General features: G+C 32.4%; 1 protein-coding gene across 2 annotated transcripts in view; it reads right to left on the bottom strand.

The window, feature by feature from the left end:
* LOC130440723 (hillarin) overlaps positions 1 to 14,506 on the bottom strand; it is a 46,247-nt gene extending 31,741 nt beyond the window's left edge. The window contains exons 1-3 of one of the 2 annotated variants that reach the window (XM_056774024.1): positions 14,200 to 14,506; positions 6,621 to 7,131; positions 1,321 to 1,550 (exon numbers count right to left, since the gene is read on the bottom strand). In XM_056774024.1, the coding sequence (XP_056630002.1) occupies positions 1,321 to 1,550; positions 6,621 to 6,984 (594 nt within the window). In that variant the 5' untranslated portion in view covers positions 6,985 to 7,131; positions 14,200 to 14,506. The remainder of the gene's footprint in view (positions 1 to 1,320; positions 1,551 to 6,620; positions 7,132 to 14,199) is intronic. The other variant, XM_056774025.1, reaches the window with a different exon arrangement.
* Positions 14,507 to 16,413: the final 1,907 nt, after the last annotated feature.

The following is a 16,413-nucleotide window of genomic DNA, read 5'->3' as shown; positions in this document are numbered from 1 at the left end:
AAAACAGAAACTTAAAAACGAAGCGTAACGCTTATGGTTTGCTAATTGCGAATTTTTGCTGTCACATTAAAAGTGAATTAAAACAAATTAGTAAAGTAGACATTGTTATTAGTTGTTAAATTCAGGTGTTTTACGAAACACCTAATTTTAATTTTCATAAGTATTAGAACAAACGGAATCAGAAGCTAATTTAAAAATGCAAAAAAATTATGAAAACAACTGCAATTGAAGAAGTAGCAATTTTAGATCATATCAATTCAAATCCTACGACTAAACAAAAAATTGAACAAAGAATTTCCTTTTTCGCGTTCTGAAACATCATAAATTTCAGTTTACAGAATACATTCAGAACAGGAAATAAATAGAAATGACCCAGACTAATGCAAACTTTTCATTCAATATTTATTTTTTGTATGAATGTTCCTTTTATGTGAATGGATCAGTAATTTTTATAGACAAAAAGAAAAAAAAGGATATTCATTTAAGAAAAAACAACACCAAAAATTATCATTTATCATACTGATAATATTATATGTATCGGTATTAATAATTTTCGTGAATTTCTCGACATGAATCACACACCAACTAGTGACGTTAATACAGTCATAAAAGCAGAGAAATTTCTAATATACAACAAATAAATCAATAGAAGTTTCACCATTTGTTTTATGTTTATGTGAACATAAAACACTTCATAAGAAGTCTTGAATTGAGGATGATAAATTCTCATGGGGAAGTCATGCAAGCATGGAAAAATCCATTTCTGGACGTGTAATAAACGATATTTTCTATAATACTTTTCGAAAAAAACGCAAATTAGGATGAGAATTGTGTTAAAAACATTTTATTTTCATAATACTCGGCGAGATCTCTAAAAAACTGTAAATGATGATATTCTTCTAATTTATTTAGTTGAGAATGAAAGATGTTTGAATGTTTGCGAAAACCGTAAATTAAATCTTATTTAAAAGTATACTCATCATGAAGGGATTAGTACAATGGACTAACACCCTACATTCTAATAATCAAATTACTCACAAAACAAACACATTATTGATAATTAGCTTTGATTACAAAAGATATGAAGTGTCCTTTTATTTGATGTTGAGTTTATACAAATAAATTGATTGCATGATTAATAATTGTCGAACATTTGGAAATATTCACTTAAGATAGTTGTGTCTTCTTGAAGAATCGTGTTTTTCAAAGCCGTTGTGGTTGTAAAAGTTTTCATAAAAAGACAATATGGTGTCAATCAATCGGAATCACGTTAGATAATTCCATTCCAATGAAGTAAAACATAAAATGGGCTTCACTCACCAAATAACAATCTATTGGTTTTTCCCTATGTACTTTGTACGATTTTTGTAATTCCGTTTGTTTCAAGGCGTGTGCTATATGAAGGGCACTTGCGTCGAATCTCCCATATTGGTACGAAGGTGAAGTGTCACGATGATAATAATTATTAGGACTGGGGCTGCTATATCCGCCATAAGTTGGCGAATGCGGCTGTTGATGACTGCCATTTATGTGAGTCCGTATATGTAGACCTAAAAAAAACATTAAAGCGTTTATCCAAAGAGCACAATAAAGTAATAAAGTCGAAATTTAATTCTCTAGTATTTTCTTAGGTTTTTCTAGATAAATCATTTTGATTCTTTGTTTCTAATGATGAAAAATTAGTTGCGAAAACTGGTAAAAAACGACGTTTCGGACTTTATGACAATTTGTATAATTATATTAATTAATGGATCACCTACAACATAAACATCAAAATAAAAATAAGAATCGGTTTATTTTCAATATTTATGTAAATATAAGATAAAAGATAATTTGATATTATACTGTGTGAGTCACAAAAAAATAGTCCCCCACCGATATATGGAAGTATTATTAGATTTTATGAAAATACTGTAGATCGATTTTTGTGAGGAATTCTTGTAAGGACATATTTTCAACACGTTTTTATTATTTTCATCTGTATGTTTGTAACTGACTTTTTGTCCTTGATTTCACCCTACTTGTAAGGATCTTATTCAATTTAAGCTTCGCACAGTTGTCCAAGACTGCCGACAATTCGATAATTCGGTTCAAATATATGATTAGATTCGCTATTATTCATAAATTTTTTTTGTATCCTATGTACGAGTCTAAAAAAGATAGAACTAGTGGGCGAATTACGTAAGAGCGCAGTCTCAGACTTACAAAATCGAAATGCAACTATAAACACATCTGTACATACTCAAAATAGTAAATTGAACTAAATACAAAAATATAAAATACAGTTCAAACACGCTTTTAGAGTTACTTATACTGAAAAGTGAAAAATTAATTACATTTCAAAAATCCTAAGAAATTATATGTCACTATCATAAAATTATGAAAGCGTGGGGTGCTTTCAATGACATTTTCATAAAAAATATGTATTTCGGAATAAAACTAGTGACATAAAGTCTTAAATTACCATTTTTAGCTGTTAGGTAAATGAATTATTCGGAAGACCTGGAATAGGTATCAAATCTAGATCTAACAGGTTACGCGCAAAAATCTTTACCATTTGAGCTAACTTAGAAAAACGTACGAGCTTATTAAGAAAATGAGGAAAGAAAGGGAAGGAATAATGGAAAAGGAGTTCCTAATTCACAATAATCGAAAAAGATTTAGACAGTCCCTGGAAAGGTTATCAGTCTCAGATCTATTGGTTGAAAAACGAAAAGTTAATTTAAAAATGTCATAGAAAGCATACCTCGTTTTCTCATTAACAATTCTATGTTCATGTCAAGAATTATTTAATTTTATGTTGATTATGATTTTTAGTATTTTTAAACTATAATTTATTATGATACAAATATCTGTCTGATAGTGCCAAATACTTGGGAATCACCCTAGACAAAAAACTCAAAAAAAAAACAACTTGATATAAAAGCAAGAAGAACTTCATTGATTGATAGAGAGAAAATCCAAAGTCTCACTTGAAAACAAAGTCCTTATCTACAAATCTGTCATCAAGCCTCTATGGACATATGGAATAGAGCTATGCTCTAATACAAATATTATTCAGAGATCCCAATGTAAAATATTCCGTCAACTAGTAGATGCTCCATGGCATGTAATAATTCACACCATTCACTATAGAAACCCACCCAAATCCACTACTAGTGTGGTTGGCACCAAGAAACTCGAAAAGACTGAAAAAAATATAGGCCAATAGACTTAATATGAGGTATAAGAGGTTGCAACACTGGATGTAAGCCTCACCAAGACATTATAGATGTTAGATTATCTAGCACTTGCGAGCAAATTAACCCAGAGAATGTAAAAAATATCCTGATCGTTAATAAAAACTTGTAAAAAAAATATCTGTCTCTTCTACATTCCCAGCCCCTTATTTTTGAATCTATACAAATAAATTGAATTTCAATGTATAATTTAGAAGTAACTTCTTTTTACTAAATTCATATGAAAGTAGATGTTTGCCTATTTGTCTGTCCATCTGTTTGTTCCGGCTATTCTCTGAAAGGGCTGAATGTAATTTGACGAAATTTTCATTTGCGGATAGCTAATATTATAAAAATTAGCTTAGTCTATTTTTATTTCAGATATTCTACATATTTTGATAACAAATGGAAATACACGAGAAGAAAATCGAAACTTCAAATTAGGCATGTACGAGGATGGTTCGAATATAAACCGGAATTTTTGAATAAACACTCGCAAAAGTGGTTGTGCTGGGAGTTAGACTGGGTTCTGTTACGAAGCGTAGAAAACAGCCAGGACCCCGTATCCTCTTTTTTTAATGTACTTATAGTAACAAACGAGAAGAATGTACCACTGTCTGTTACTCTTCGATCATTATTCGTTTTTTTTTGCTCAAAGATAATGTAAAATCCACGGAAATTCATCGAAAATTTTCCGAGCTATTTTCTATAAAACTTTCAGTGATATGAAATGGATTTGTATTTAGCATTCAAATTAATAACCTCATTTTATATATTTTATTAACTACTACTATTATTACTGTTTATAATTTTGTAATTTTATTTAATAATAATTTCCAAATTGTTTATGAATTTAGTGAAAACGATACTAAACAAATATGTGAATAACAATGTGACAATAATAAATAAAGTCATGTGTATAAACATCGAGTTTCTAGAGCGATTTACGATTTTAAAGATTATATATAAATTATGTCAATAGTTATATAAATAAATAAAACCATTGTTACAAGGTCTACTGAATGAATTCGTTTATTATGAATTGCCTTATCATAGTAGCTAAATATTTAGAGACAAATTCAATTAAGAAAACTGATTCGAGTATTCGAGTTTTAGAATAATATATTCCGTTACAAGGCTGAATAATAAAAAAATTAATATGAATTAAAAATTCCTAACTTGATCGTTAAATGCAGTAACGGATTTAGATATATAAGACCCGGAGCTAAAATAATAACGGGTCCCCTTTAAGGAATTAGGTAGCCCGGAAAAATTAAAAAAAAAAATATCAATACGTTAGATTTGTGGCATCAAAAAATACAGATTGTCTTCCAAATGATGGGGCCCTCTTGGTCCTGGAGCTCGGGGCTATAGCTCCCCCTAGCTTAAACCGGCCCTGGTTGAAAGTGATTTGGCCCCAAGTTATGTTATGTCTGTTATTAAGAAACCTGCTAATCTGCATTATAATCAAAATATGTTTATTATATTTGCACTATAAAATAACTCGACTTCAACCGTTGTAGATTCACTTAATAAATCAAACTAAATTGTTTTTAAAAAGTTATTTTTAATCTTTCTTTTTTATACAAATTGTTGATATTTGTTAACATATTTTCAATGCTTCGATTGTTTCTCAATTTTGTATCTGCAGGAAAAATTGTGATAATAATTGGAAGACATTTATCATTTTTCAAATGCTCAAAATTGTTCAGCAAATGATATCATATTCTTGGACGATATTTTAGAAACGTTTGATGTAAAAAACTAAGTCGAAAAAATTAATAGTCGACTGATTGAGTATGACATAGTCTTTTACATTAACTTCTTCCAATTTACAGATCTTGAAGAACAATTCAAATTTGTCTTGGATCAGGTTGAAAGTGTAGTAAAGTGTAAAACATCAGTAAAACCATACGAACTGGCAATCGCCAAATGAAGTGGTATGCTGCACATATTTTGAATACGCCGCCCAATTTTTATAGAAAATTATAAATAAAAAAATCCTAATCAAAAACGAAAAGGAACTAGCTCTGACAATACTTGGTACACTTAAACCACGAGAATCAGTCTCTCCAAGGTAGAAAGACTGGTTTGCAGTTCAAATGTTTAAAATAATTTTGACCATAAGTCGACTAGAATTATGTATAATAACATCTTTCAAATAGTTCTCATAATTTATTTAATTCTAGCATATTTGTTCAATATTTATTAGAAAAATCGAATTTACGTTTTGATAACGGATATAATTAACAGGTACAAATAATTTAATATGTTATTAGGTTATTTAAAAGTAACTTAGTAGTCTGTGAGCTCCTAATCGACTGATGCAGTTGGTCTTAGTGATTTGGAATATTTTTGGTTAAACATTTTTTAACTATACAGAAATCAAAGTATTAATAAGTTAAATTTATTTATTAGCATACTATATTTCCTATATGAATACAATTTATGACTTATACACTACCGGTCAAAAGTTCCCAATAATCCATTCTTTGAAATTAAAAAAAATGCACTTTAACAAATTTCTCTTTCATAATGATAAGCGAAAGTCTAAAAAGTGTCTTTGTTTATACGAGAGCATGTTTATATTTTGTATATTATTTTTCAACAAGTATTTATAATTGTACTTTTGTCCTAATTAGCCCCGTGAGACGGAATACTGTGCAGTGATAATACTTTTTGGACCAAGACAAGTTCGTAGACGAATTGTTTTCTTCTAAGTTTTAAAATTGCTAAAACCAAGGAACTATCGGTTGAAACGAATTAGAAATACCTCAACGGAAAGTAGACCACAGAGTGAAAAATATGCATCCACCAAAAGTTTTAGCGTTAGAAAACGTTCAGGGCTGCCTTTAAAACCCACAACCGTTGAAAACAAACGTATTGTATTGATTTGTAAACGTGATCAACGATTCACGGGCTCAAAGATAGCAGCTCAGATCAATGAATTTAGAGATTGAGGTAAACTGGCAGCGCAGCTTAAAGAAATAACGGATGTTAGATTCATGTAAGCCTGATTGTAAAACACGGTGGAAGCTCGGTAATGGTTTGGGGATGTTTTGGAGAATGGGCGAATGGAGAAAAATTGAAGAGATTTTGAAGGAAGTAACAGCTAGAAAGTATTCATGTGGATCGCCATCACATGGTTAGGATAGGTTTAGCAATCGATCACGCACTATCGATTAACACATTCGGATTATTTATTTCTAAGCTGAACATTAACTAATGTGGGAAGTGGGAAGTAGAATAATAAAAGTCGAAGCGAGTTGATCGGCAAATTTCTGTTGCCATATGGCCCCGATTGACTATTTTTTTTTACCAAGTTGAGAGGTAAAAGATTTAAAAGAAAGTATAAAATTGATAGGGAAGCTAATAATGTTAACAAAATATTCCAAAACTTACCTTCCGAATCATTGCTAACTCGACTAGGTCCCCTTATTTGTTCATTAACAAAATTCGAACTCTTTGGAACGTTAAGAGCTGATCTAATTCCAACTGAGGATCCATCTAAATGCCCCGCTCCAATTTTCGGTACATGACTATTACAATACACTTCTTTGTCTTCCTGTCGGTGTTGGTTATTATAATACGTTTTCAATGTCAATTTCGTCCCACAAATGGCGCACTTGAAACACCCACTGTGGTAAAACGTAAAGTCTTTTAAAGGTCCTACTCGATCTACTTGATATACAGTTTCGTTGCACCTTAAGCATGTACTTTCGTAAAAATTTGGGCGGTACATAGCCTTGTAAGAATTCTGTAACATTTTTTTGTGTTCAAAATTATTTTTATGGATATTCTGGGACGGTAATTTTCGCTCTGATAACGTTGCTTTACACGCACTCGTAGATTTCAGTCATTAATTTCATTAAATGATTATTTGCATTAGCACACTTTCTGATGTTGGGATGCACTAGAACAAAAAAAGATTGTTATAGACACGCTATTATTACTGCAAACGATCATTAATATGCATGTGAAAAGTCAGTGGCGTACTTTTTCAACACATCAACAGATTAATTAATTTATGTGCAACATCTATAACACCACGATAAGACCTATGGTCATATACGGAATAGAGAGAAGACAACAAAACAAAAGAAGTAATGAAATGAAATTTTGAGATATGGCAATAAATCGGACATTACCCTAATAAAGTTTGTCATACGTGTTGTCATACGAGTGTTATTTGAATTGTTCGTTTATCGACGTGGATAATACCACCAGTGGTGTACAGATCAACTCGCTTCGACTTTTTATTATGAAGAACTATCGCTGGTTTACCAAATTCAAACTCAAACGCAATGATAAGAAGTAGAACCCACCAAAAAGGCATTAAATTTGGTCCATATGAAGCTATGCTCGGAACGGAAGTGAAAGTAGGTTCTCCTATAAAACTTGAAGCTCTACTTGATACGTGAGAGCACTAACACTGAAAGCAACCCAGTGGATTGCACTGAATACGATTGATTAGAGCACAGAACTCATCGATACTGACCGCGTGGAAAGTTGAAAAAGTGAGCGAGTGAACAGATGGATGTAACAAACTCTAAATATCCCATGGTTACAATTGGTGACAATTGGAGAAAGTAAAAACTAGTCTGCGATTGGATAGAATTGCTTACATCGCGTGACTTAGTATCATAGGGACAATTCCTTGAGAATTGCAGGCTAGAGAAACTGGCCATGCACGAATTTCGAAATTTTCTATGTACTCCAATGCTAATTTTTTATATTGATTGTTTGAAATTGAATAACCTTGTGTTAATGTGAAACCACGGCAAATTATTTATGCTTTTTACCTCGAGGCTCTATATAAAAATTCATAATACTCTTCAAATGACCAAATCGCTATTTTTAATAAAAAATTTGCTTTTATTCGAATCTTTCAATTCTTATAACCCTGTAGAGAAGATTCTACTGAATACGTAGATAACCATGAAAATAAAAATAGGGCACTTTTCAACTATAATACAAAACATGTTTGAGTATGTTTTTACTTCGGCCACGCCACGCCACGCCACATCTGAAGCTATGCAATCAAACGCTCAGTTTTATAAATAATATTCGTTTCTTATACATGACTTTCGATAAAAAACTATCATGGAAAAAACTTTTAGACGATTTAAAAAAAGAATACCAAGCAGTTTACCACAGTTTACGTTTCCACTAAAACTTCAATATTGAAATCCTTGGAGATCATTCAAAACACAGCTTTACAAATAGCTACAGGCGCATTTTGTACAACCCCACTTAGAAGCTGACAATGCCCAAACTGGTTTCCACTTTTAAGCTTGCATCGCAGACATCTATGTCTTTCATATGCTTCCGATATCGCTAATAATAAAGAGCATCCAACTCCTACGAACATCTTCACTCAACGTTTCCAAAAGATATACAGCACAACAAAATTGGACACACCATTTTAAGAAAGAGTCAGAAGAAACCTTAAGGATCTACAATTTCCCAATTTTTTTTTCAACAAATATACTAACCTCTCCCATCCTGGTTGATTCCCATTTCTAGTGAAATCAACCAGGGATTTCCTCTTTTCTACACCACGAACACAAAGTTAAAAATATACAGCACAGAAATTAGAAGAAACCAAGTGCCTGTCGGGGAAGGACGAGGAGAATCTTCGAATATTGGATAGATAGATACTGGGACCTGTCAAGACCGATGGAGGGAGACCTAAGAAGAGGTAAAAGAGGATTGTATAGTGATAAAGATCCAAATACTTGAATGGTTTGGACATATACGAAGAAGCCCTGATACGGAAGATAACAGAATAGCAGCCAGCCATAGAACGACCAAGAGGTCGATGATCCAAATCACGTTGAGAACAAGTAATGTAGGATATTGCAGCAGGAGGCTGGTGAGGAACTGAAGACAAGTCTTGGAGGATAGAGATAAGTGGAACAGGATAGTGAGGGAAGCAAACAAGAAGCTGTAACAGTTTGGTGAGTCAACAAAGAAAAGTCAGAGGAGTATTTCACCGCAAAAGATAAATTCTTCGAGCCCGATAGGTTAGGGTTTAATTTCAAAACTCCAAAACAGAAGAGTTTTCATAAATGTTTAATCAATATGAATTAACTTATGTTAAGAACCATTTTTGTATATTAGTTAGATTTAGCTCTCTTGGATTATGTTCTGTTCACAGGCTTGAAAAAATGGTTCGATGGTCATTTTCCTACAATGAAGAGGTGATATCCACTGTTAATGACTATTTTGAGGAGCTTGTAGATTTTTAATATAAAAAGGGTATCGAACTTTGTTGTTGAATTTCCTCAGCTAGCACGGAGTCCAAAATATAATGCTTTCAGTTTTGGAAAAAAATCAAAAGTTGTAGAACTCTTTCAGTTTAAGAGAAGAGTCGTAACTCAGTATCAAAATGAATCGTGTCGAGCAGCGCGTGGGGATTAAATATTTGAGTTTAGAAGAGTTGATTCAACTGGGGCACCCAAAAGCGTTACCACAACCGAAAATGTTGAAAAAGTTTGTGTTTTTGAGTTGCTAGATCTAATTAGTATCCAACTGAACATGAGAATATTGTCTGCACGACGGGTAACATTTACAAACACATACAATAAAAAATTCTTCAAGACATTTGAAATCGTCTTTTAACAAAGCATCGACAAGACAAAGGAAGTTTTCTTGCAAAAATAGTAACAATCGAGAAATCATGTATTCATCACTATGTTGTGGAGACCAAAGTACTGAGGAAGAGAAGCAATCCTCAGCAGACTTATTTTTTCATTACGAAAACGTTTTTTTAAGAAGATTATCTGAGATTATTTATTTTCTCAATTCCAAAATTACGTAGGGCGATCAAAAAAGAACACAGGAGGAAACTGCGCGAAGGTGTTCTGTGTAATTAAGAAAAAGCATTCAGTAACAGGTCTGACATTGCATCAGCCGCAATAGCTAGGGCAGATCTTAAATTAGTAAAGCATCCATCATATTGTCCTGATTCGACTTCTAGCAATTATTGACTGTATGGAAATTGATTTTATTCGGTTAATATGCAGTAATTCAGTGATTTGATAGGTTGAACAATCTTTCTTTGTAAACTCATTAGAATATTCGCTGGGAAAAATATCTTACCTCTAATGAGGATTATATTGTAAAATAAAGATGATATAATTATCAATTTTTATTTGTAAGTAGGTCAGTTGTAAATAAGAAAATGTTCCTATTAGATTTAATGAATAACTGTGTCATGTAGTTTGGACATATTGTATATATGTAAATATAAAGCGAGTGTAAAAAGTAGGGAATACATATTATTAGAAAGTATTTTAATGGATTTGGAAATTTCAATAATTTTTAGTTTCCTAACTAACAACGATATACTCTTGGGTAACATTCATTTTTTTACGCAACTTTACAATACTAAAATATAAATAATTATGCGGCTTCTAAACAACCCACAACTAACCACAAGTTTATACTATTACAAGATAACAGATAATTTTCATTTACGAGATTATCTCAATACCGCTATACATAACTTAGTGAATTAGAAAATTCCTACAAGATTAATTAGAACGGTACAAATCATCTTGTTTCTTAATGTGTTTTTATGTGTATACTTTCTTAAAATGAACAATAAACAATGCTGCAAAGAGCAAGCACCATTGGAATTTTCACATCAATTTTGCGGTATATAAATATTAACGAATTGTTTGGTGTACTAGTATAAAATTTTGAAACTTTCTTGTGATATACTTTCAACGTGAAGTTTAATTTACAGCATATGAGGTTTCATGAAAATACGATGGATAATTTTATCAAAAACAAATTAAAGCAGTAACGTTAGATTTGAATTAATGTCTATCAACTAATTGTTTCTAACGCCGAATCCATCACTGAAAGCATTTTGAAAAACGAAGCTTCTTTCAGAATGACTTTCCATTTAAGCACAAAAACTCGCTAATAAAAAGAAAGTCGTTGGTATATTTTTTTCGTCTCTTTCTTTGCACATAGGTTCGCAAAAGCTCCAGTAGTTTTTGTTTGTTTTTGTGTGGTTTTATTGCAAGTTTATAAGAGAAAATGTTTTTTCCTTGACAACGTGATAAAATAAGCGCGATCTCTGTAGTACCACCACTTTATCACTCATTCAACTCCTTCCGGTTTGTAGGTTATGGTAGGCACTCCCGAATCACTCGACATCCCAATTGTGAAATTAAATTTGTTGGAATGATTTAACGAAGTTGAAAGTAAAGATGATGAACTACTTGTTGGAAAAGATTTGATACTAATTCAATAAATAGAGAAAGTGATATTAAAATCTTATATCAATGTCAATAAATAAGTTCTCGATATACTAGGAAAAATATAGCTAGTTATATCCAAAATATTGATTTCGATAGATATGTCTACGCCTAACAATACTTGAAGCCATACTAGTTTCGTTAAGTTCATTATACATTCCAGACAAACCAGATAAACCGGCCGAGTTATTACATTATTAATATCATATAGATACTAGAATTGAATCGAGACTTCTCTGACCCAATGATGCAATCGAACATCTTATAACCCTTCAACGTAATTGGAACACCGCTGTACCTGCAATTAAATTTGTGTTTATTGCTAATTAAAGCATTATTTGGAACTAAACTCAACGCATATCGATTGTTTCCAAACGTATTTTGTTTTTCCCTTAGGCTACGAGAAAGGCCTCGAGTTTTTATTATCATTATGAATTATCCCAATAATCGTTATTGGGTTATTTTGAGGAAACAATTCAGTCTTGCCTGAAAATTATCTTCGAAATTTGATCAAAATGTATAATAATATTCCAATAATTTCGATGTAACTGTGAATAATCATTTCTTTCTTGAATATTGAAAATGGAATTTTGATATTAGAACTCTGTCAAATAATAATTTAATAAAATGCAAAATTAGATCGAAACGCCAAAAAATAATAATTGCAGTGATACTTCAGCAATAATTTGAAACCAAAGCTCTGTCAATTTCATCATAAAACTCAACGTTTTCAGAGTATAATGAAATATTGATGTGTTAACTGAATATCCAAAATTATTATTTAAAAACAAATAAATCATTCTCTGTAATGAATAATTTATCATCTAACTTATAACATACACATTCTTTGAATATAATTACATCATTTATTAATTTGTAATATAAGAAATGTGTAGGTGTTAACTGGCAACTCTACATTGCAAAAGTAAATTTTTTAGGTCTGTTTATATTGAACAAGTTTTAATAATTGAAGTTAGAATAGTTTAATAATCTATTGGCACTAGGAATAGTAAGAATGTATTTAAACAAGTGACTCTTTGAAATTAAACATTTTTGGATGACTTTCGCTACCTACCTCTGTCATACACACATGAAAACCCGTTTCGTTAAGTATCTTTTGCACTTAGACCCTGTTCACTCTCCCTAGTACTGAGGAAGACTACGACACGTATTCTCTTCTCGTTAAGGGTTAATTCCAGTGGCTATACACCCTTGTCATCACTTTTAGGTCGTTGTATTTACGTTTTTGCTGTTTTGGGTAGAATCTTCCTTCCCTAACGCTTGTGAGTTGATTCGAGTACTAGGATCTCTTTTTTGGGGTGAAGTTTTATATTTTTTGTTAACTTTGGTGTATCCTTAATTTTTGAGCGGCTTTGTGGTTTGTATGTATCTAATATGCCCAAAGATCTCATTTTCTCTTCGGTTCCTCATATTTCCTGCATTCTTCTGCATAGTTAGTGAAATTTCTCAATTCCTTATTCAGGCGTGTTCCCAATTCCTCGATTAGCTTTTCTGCCTTTGTGTGCATCAATACTTTCGTAGTAACTTTATACCTTATATTTCATTATTATATTATACTGGACCTGGAATTTCTTCCTATTCATTTCGCATGTTTATTTCGTTTCGTTACGCAGTTTACTGTTTTTATCGATTGATTCAATTCAATTCAATATTAGACCTTATTTGCCCGCTGGATTTGTAGATCTTGGTTTTTATGACCTAGTCGGCTCAATGGCTCAACGTAAGAAGCTTGAGTAAAACAATTCCTTTCGAAACAATCGTTTTTTGACTGTATTCCAAATTTTGTCTCTAGTTATTATCAATTCCGTCAAAACTACAATCTAATATCTGCTTACAAATTTAGTGCATTTGGTTTTATTGCCAAAATTAGGCTGAAGCCCTAGTTTGGGTGATTCTCAAAATAATATGACTGAGTTATACAGGGTAGTCCTGGAAAAAATACGGGAGTGAATAGATGACGTGAAAAATTTCCATTTATTCAATTAATACATTATTTTTTTTTTCTAAATACTTAGTTTATAAATTTGACACCATTTGAAACATAATTTTGATTTAGCATTGATCAACAATTTCAGATTTTCTCTGGTATAGACTAAAAAAACTCAATATCTATAATGAAGTAAATATAAAAAAGGTCCAAGTACAGAACCTCGGAGTACTCGAAACTCGTTTGAAAGCACGTCACTGAGAACATCAACATTACAATATATTGCGTCCTTCCTAGTAAGATATAACTTTATTATATATATTATAAACCCATATTATACAACTTTAGTAATAATATATCGAAGCTTACAACATCAAAAGCATTCTGCATATTAATAAACAGCGTATAATTTAATAATAAATAAATTCCATGCTAGAAATATTATTTTTTGTTTACATGTTGTACAGGGATGAATTTATCAATATATAACACTCATTACATCATAAAGATACAGTGTTTAATCAATTGACAATAATATACACTGAGTATTTATTTCTAGTGATATTATTTTCTTCTATTTAATCATTTACTAACCCGACCCTGTAGTAATAACATAAGGTTTCTCTCTTAACCTCCTATTGACTTCTTTCCCTACTCGTATTCGATAACTTCGCCAAAAATAATAAATAATTTCAACCACATCCTTCGCACCAAACCTACACTTAAATTAATATCCTCTTGATGATGTAAACATACTCACCGATTGATTAAAATGTCTATTGTATCACTTTACACCTGATGTCTTTTTTAAATACTTACGCACATTATATAATCCAATTATTAACTCACGCGGCGAAATACGTCGAAAAACAGATGAAACATACTCCTGGCAATAAAAAAAAATGATCACTAGCACCAATAAGAGTGATTATGTTCACTTCGTGGCCATTTTGCAATCGGGTTTGTAGTTTATGAGAGACCGAGCAACACTAACAGTTGAAATGTATCTGGTCGATGGAATTGACTCGCGTAGTCGGTATGCCGAAGTGTTCACCTGTTCTGTTCCTGCATGGCATGGGGACGAGGAAAGGTCAGCTTAGAATACGAGTACGACGTCAGCATCGAGGAGAAATCGCACCGAGCACGCGGCATGTGTATTATTGTTCGTGAGAATGGAATTTACAGGGGAATCCTGAAAAGTCTTTATAATATATCTATAGATATGAATATATTTCCTTAACATATAAGATATAAACAGCACGTGGCAACGTGGTTTCCCTCGCGCCGAGCTTCAGCGATATAATTCCATAGATTAGAGAGAGAATGGTCGTAGAGTGGAGGACATAAAAATTAGTAGTATTTTTATGTCTCCCAATATTCAAATATAACAATCAACGAACAATAATAGTTGTTGGTTCGCCGTAAACATTCGTGTTGCCACTTGTAAATCCCTGCATTGTATTGGTGAAATAGAGGTTTTTTCTTCGACTTTTAAGACAGTTTTTTCTTGATTTTTACATTCAAATCTTTCTAACAACTCTATGTAGTATTCGCTATTGATTATCTCTTGTTGATTGTAAAAACACTGCCTTCTGATATCTTTACGACCTCAACTATTTCACGATATAACCAATTCGTAGACACCGTCATCGAAAACCAATAACAAATGGTTCTTTTCGATGGAGCAGAGTTCGGATAAGAGCGGGAGTTTGTAGGGTTAGAACAGCTCTAAAAACAAGTTCTTGGAAATATCAAACAGTTAGAAAAACATGGCTCAATATTGGAATTGAAGTGTAATGTTGGTTCTACGTTGGAGAATGTATTGGTAAACGTCACATTGTTGGATATAATGTTTGAATAGATTTCGATTAATTAAAAAATTTTGTAAAATGTACGTAGGTACTCTCAAATCAATAGAATATTATTTATGCCAATGCATTCTTTTTCGAAATTAATTGGTGATAATATAAATATTTTTTGTATTAATTCTATTTTTTATGTGGAAAGCAAGCACAAGATGAAAAGAATTGCCTTGATAGTTGATTCCAAAGGCGTGCTCTTCTCCAAAGTGAGATGTCCCGATGAATTGACGTCCTGGAAGTCTGTACGCGAACTTCGTGTGCATGAGCCACGTCTGCCTGTCGAGTAGATCTTGCAGATTCTGCTCTAAGTGGGATTATGTCTTGAGCTGCCGGTCTTCTTTTTAAAAAAAGAATTCTGGGTCTTTGCTGCATTAAATTCAATCAGATAGCTTCCATCCTACTCCAAAATATTTTCAAGATCGATATTCATGGTGATGGTGTGTTGCTACTAACGGATTTGGGCCCCTTCGTTGGGATTTTATATACGGTCCAGCTGGTCTTCACGAGTACGGATCGCATAAGATGTCGCCATAAGACGTTGGCATAGAATTGTCTACTTACTATTTGAATATCAATGCCTTCAGTCGCCGACGGCATCTTGTTGATATTCAACACATCAGGTAAATATCAATGATTAGGCGCCGCCGGTCAAACAGTCGACTGCACGTCGGTATGTGAGAAATCCTTCACGTGGATAGTTTTCTACTTATTTTTGTTCCTCTTTGGACTACTTCGACTAGTCAATTACGCATTTTATACCAGATTTCAATACAAATTAAATCGCAATATGTTGGTTCTTGTGTGAAAAAGTCTATAATTATGTACGATATAGAAATCCAATGAAGATCGATTTGGTAATTCAATATTTCAATATTATTTTTTGATTTTGCTCGCACGAGATTAAGATGAAAACGGTACATCCCCCAGAAGTCCATAATAGAGGTATAAGGGCTTCAGTACAACAGGTTTCGCCCTTGTACCCTGAGGCAGCATTAGCGATATGAAATGTTTATACACCCTCATACCATTCAGCCCTGGGCAAGTGGTCACCTTGGCAAAGAGTCATCCATCCATCCAATAAATCAGACTTAATCCACACTCATAACAAACAG

Source organism: Diorhabda sublineata, chromosome 2 (genome assembly GCF_026230105.1).
Source record: "Diorhabda sublineata isolate icDioSubl1.1 chromosome 2, icDioSubl1.1, whole genome shotgun sequence".
Taxonomy (NCBI): Eukaryota; Metazoa; Arthropoda; class Insecta; order Coleoptera; family Chrysomelidae; genus Diorhabda; species Diorhabda sublineata.
Note: the sequence above shows the minus strand (reverse complement) of the source record. Positions and strands in the feature narration are given on the sequence as shown.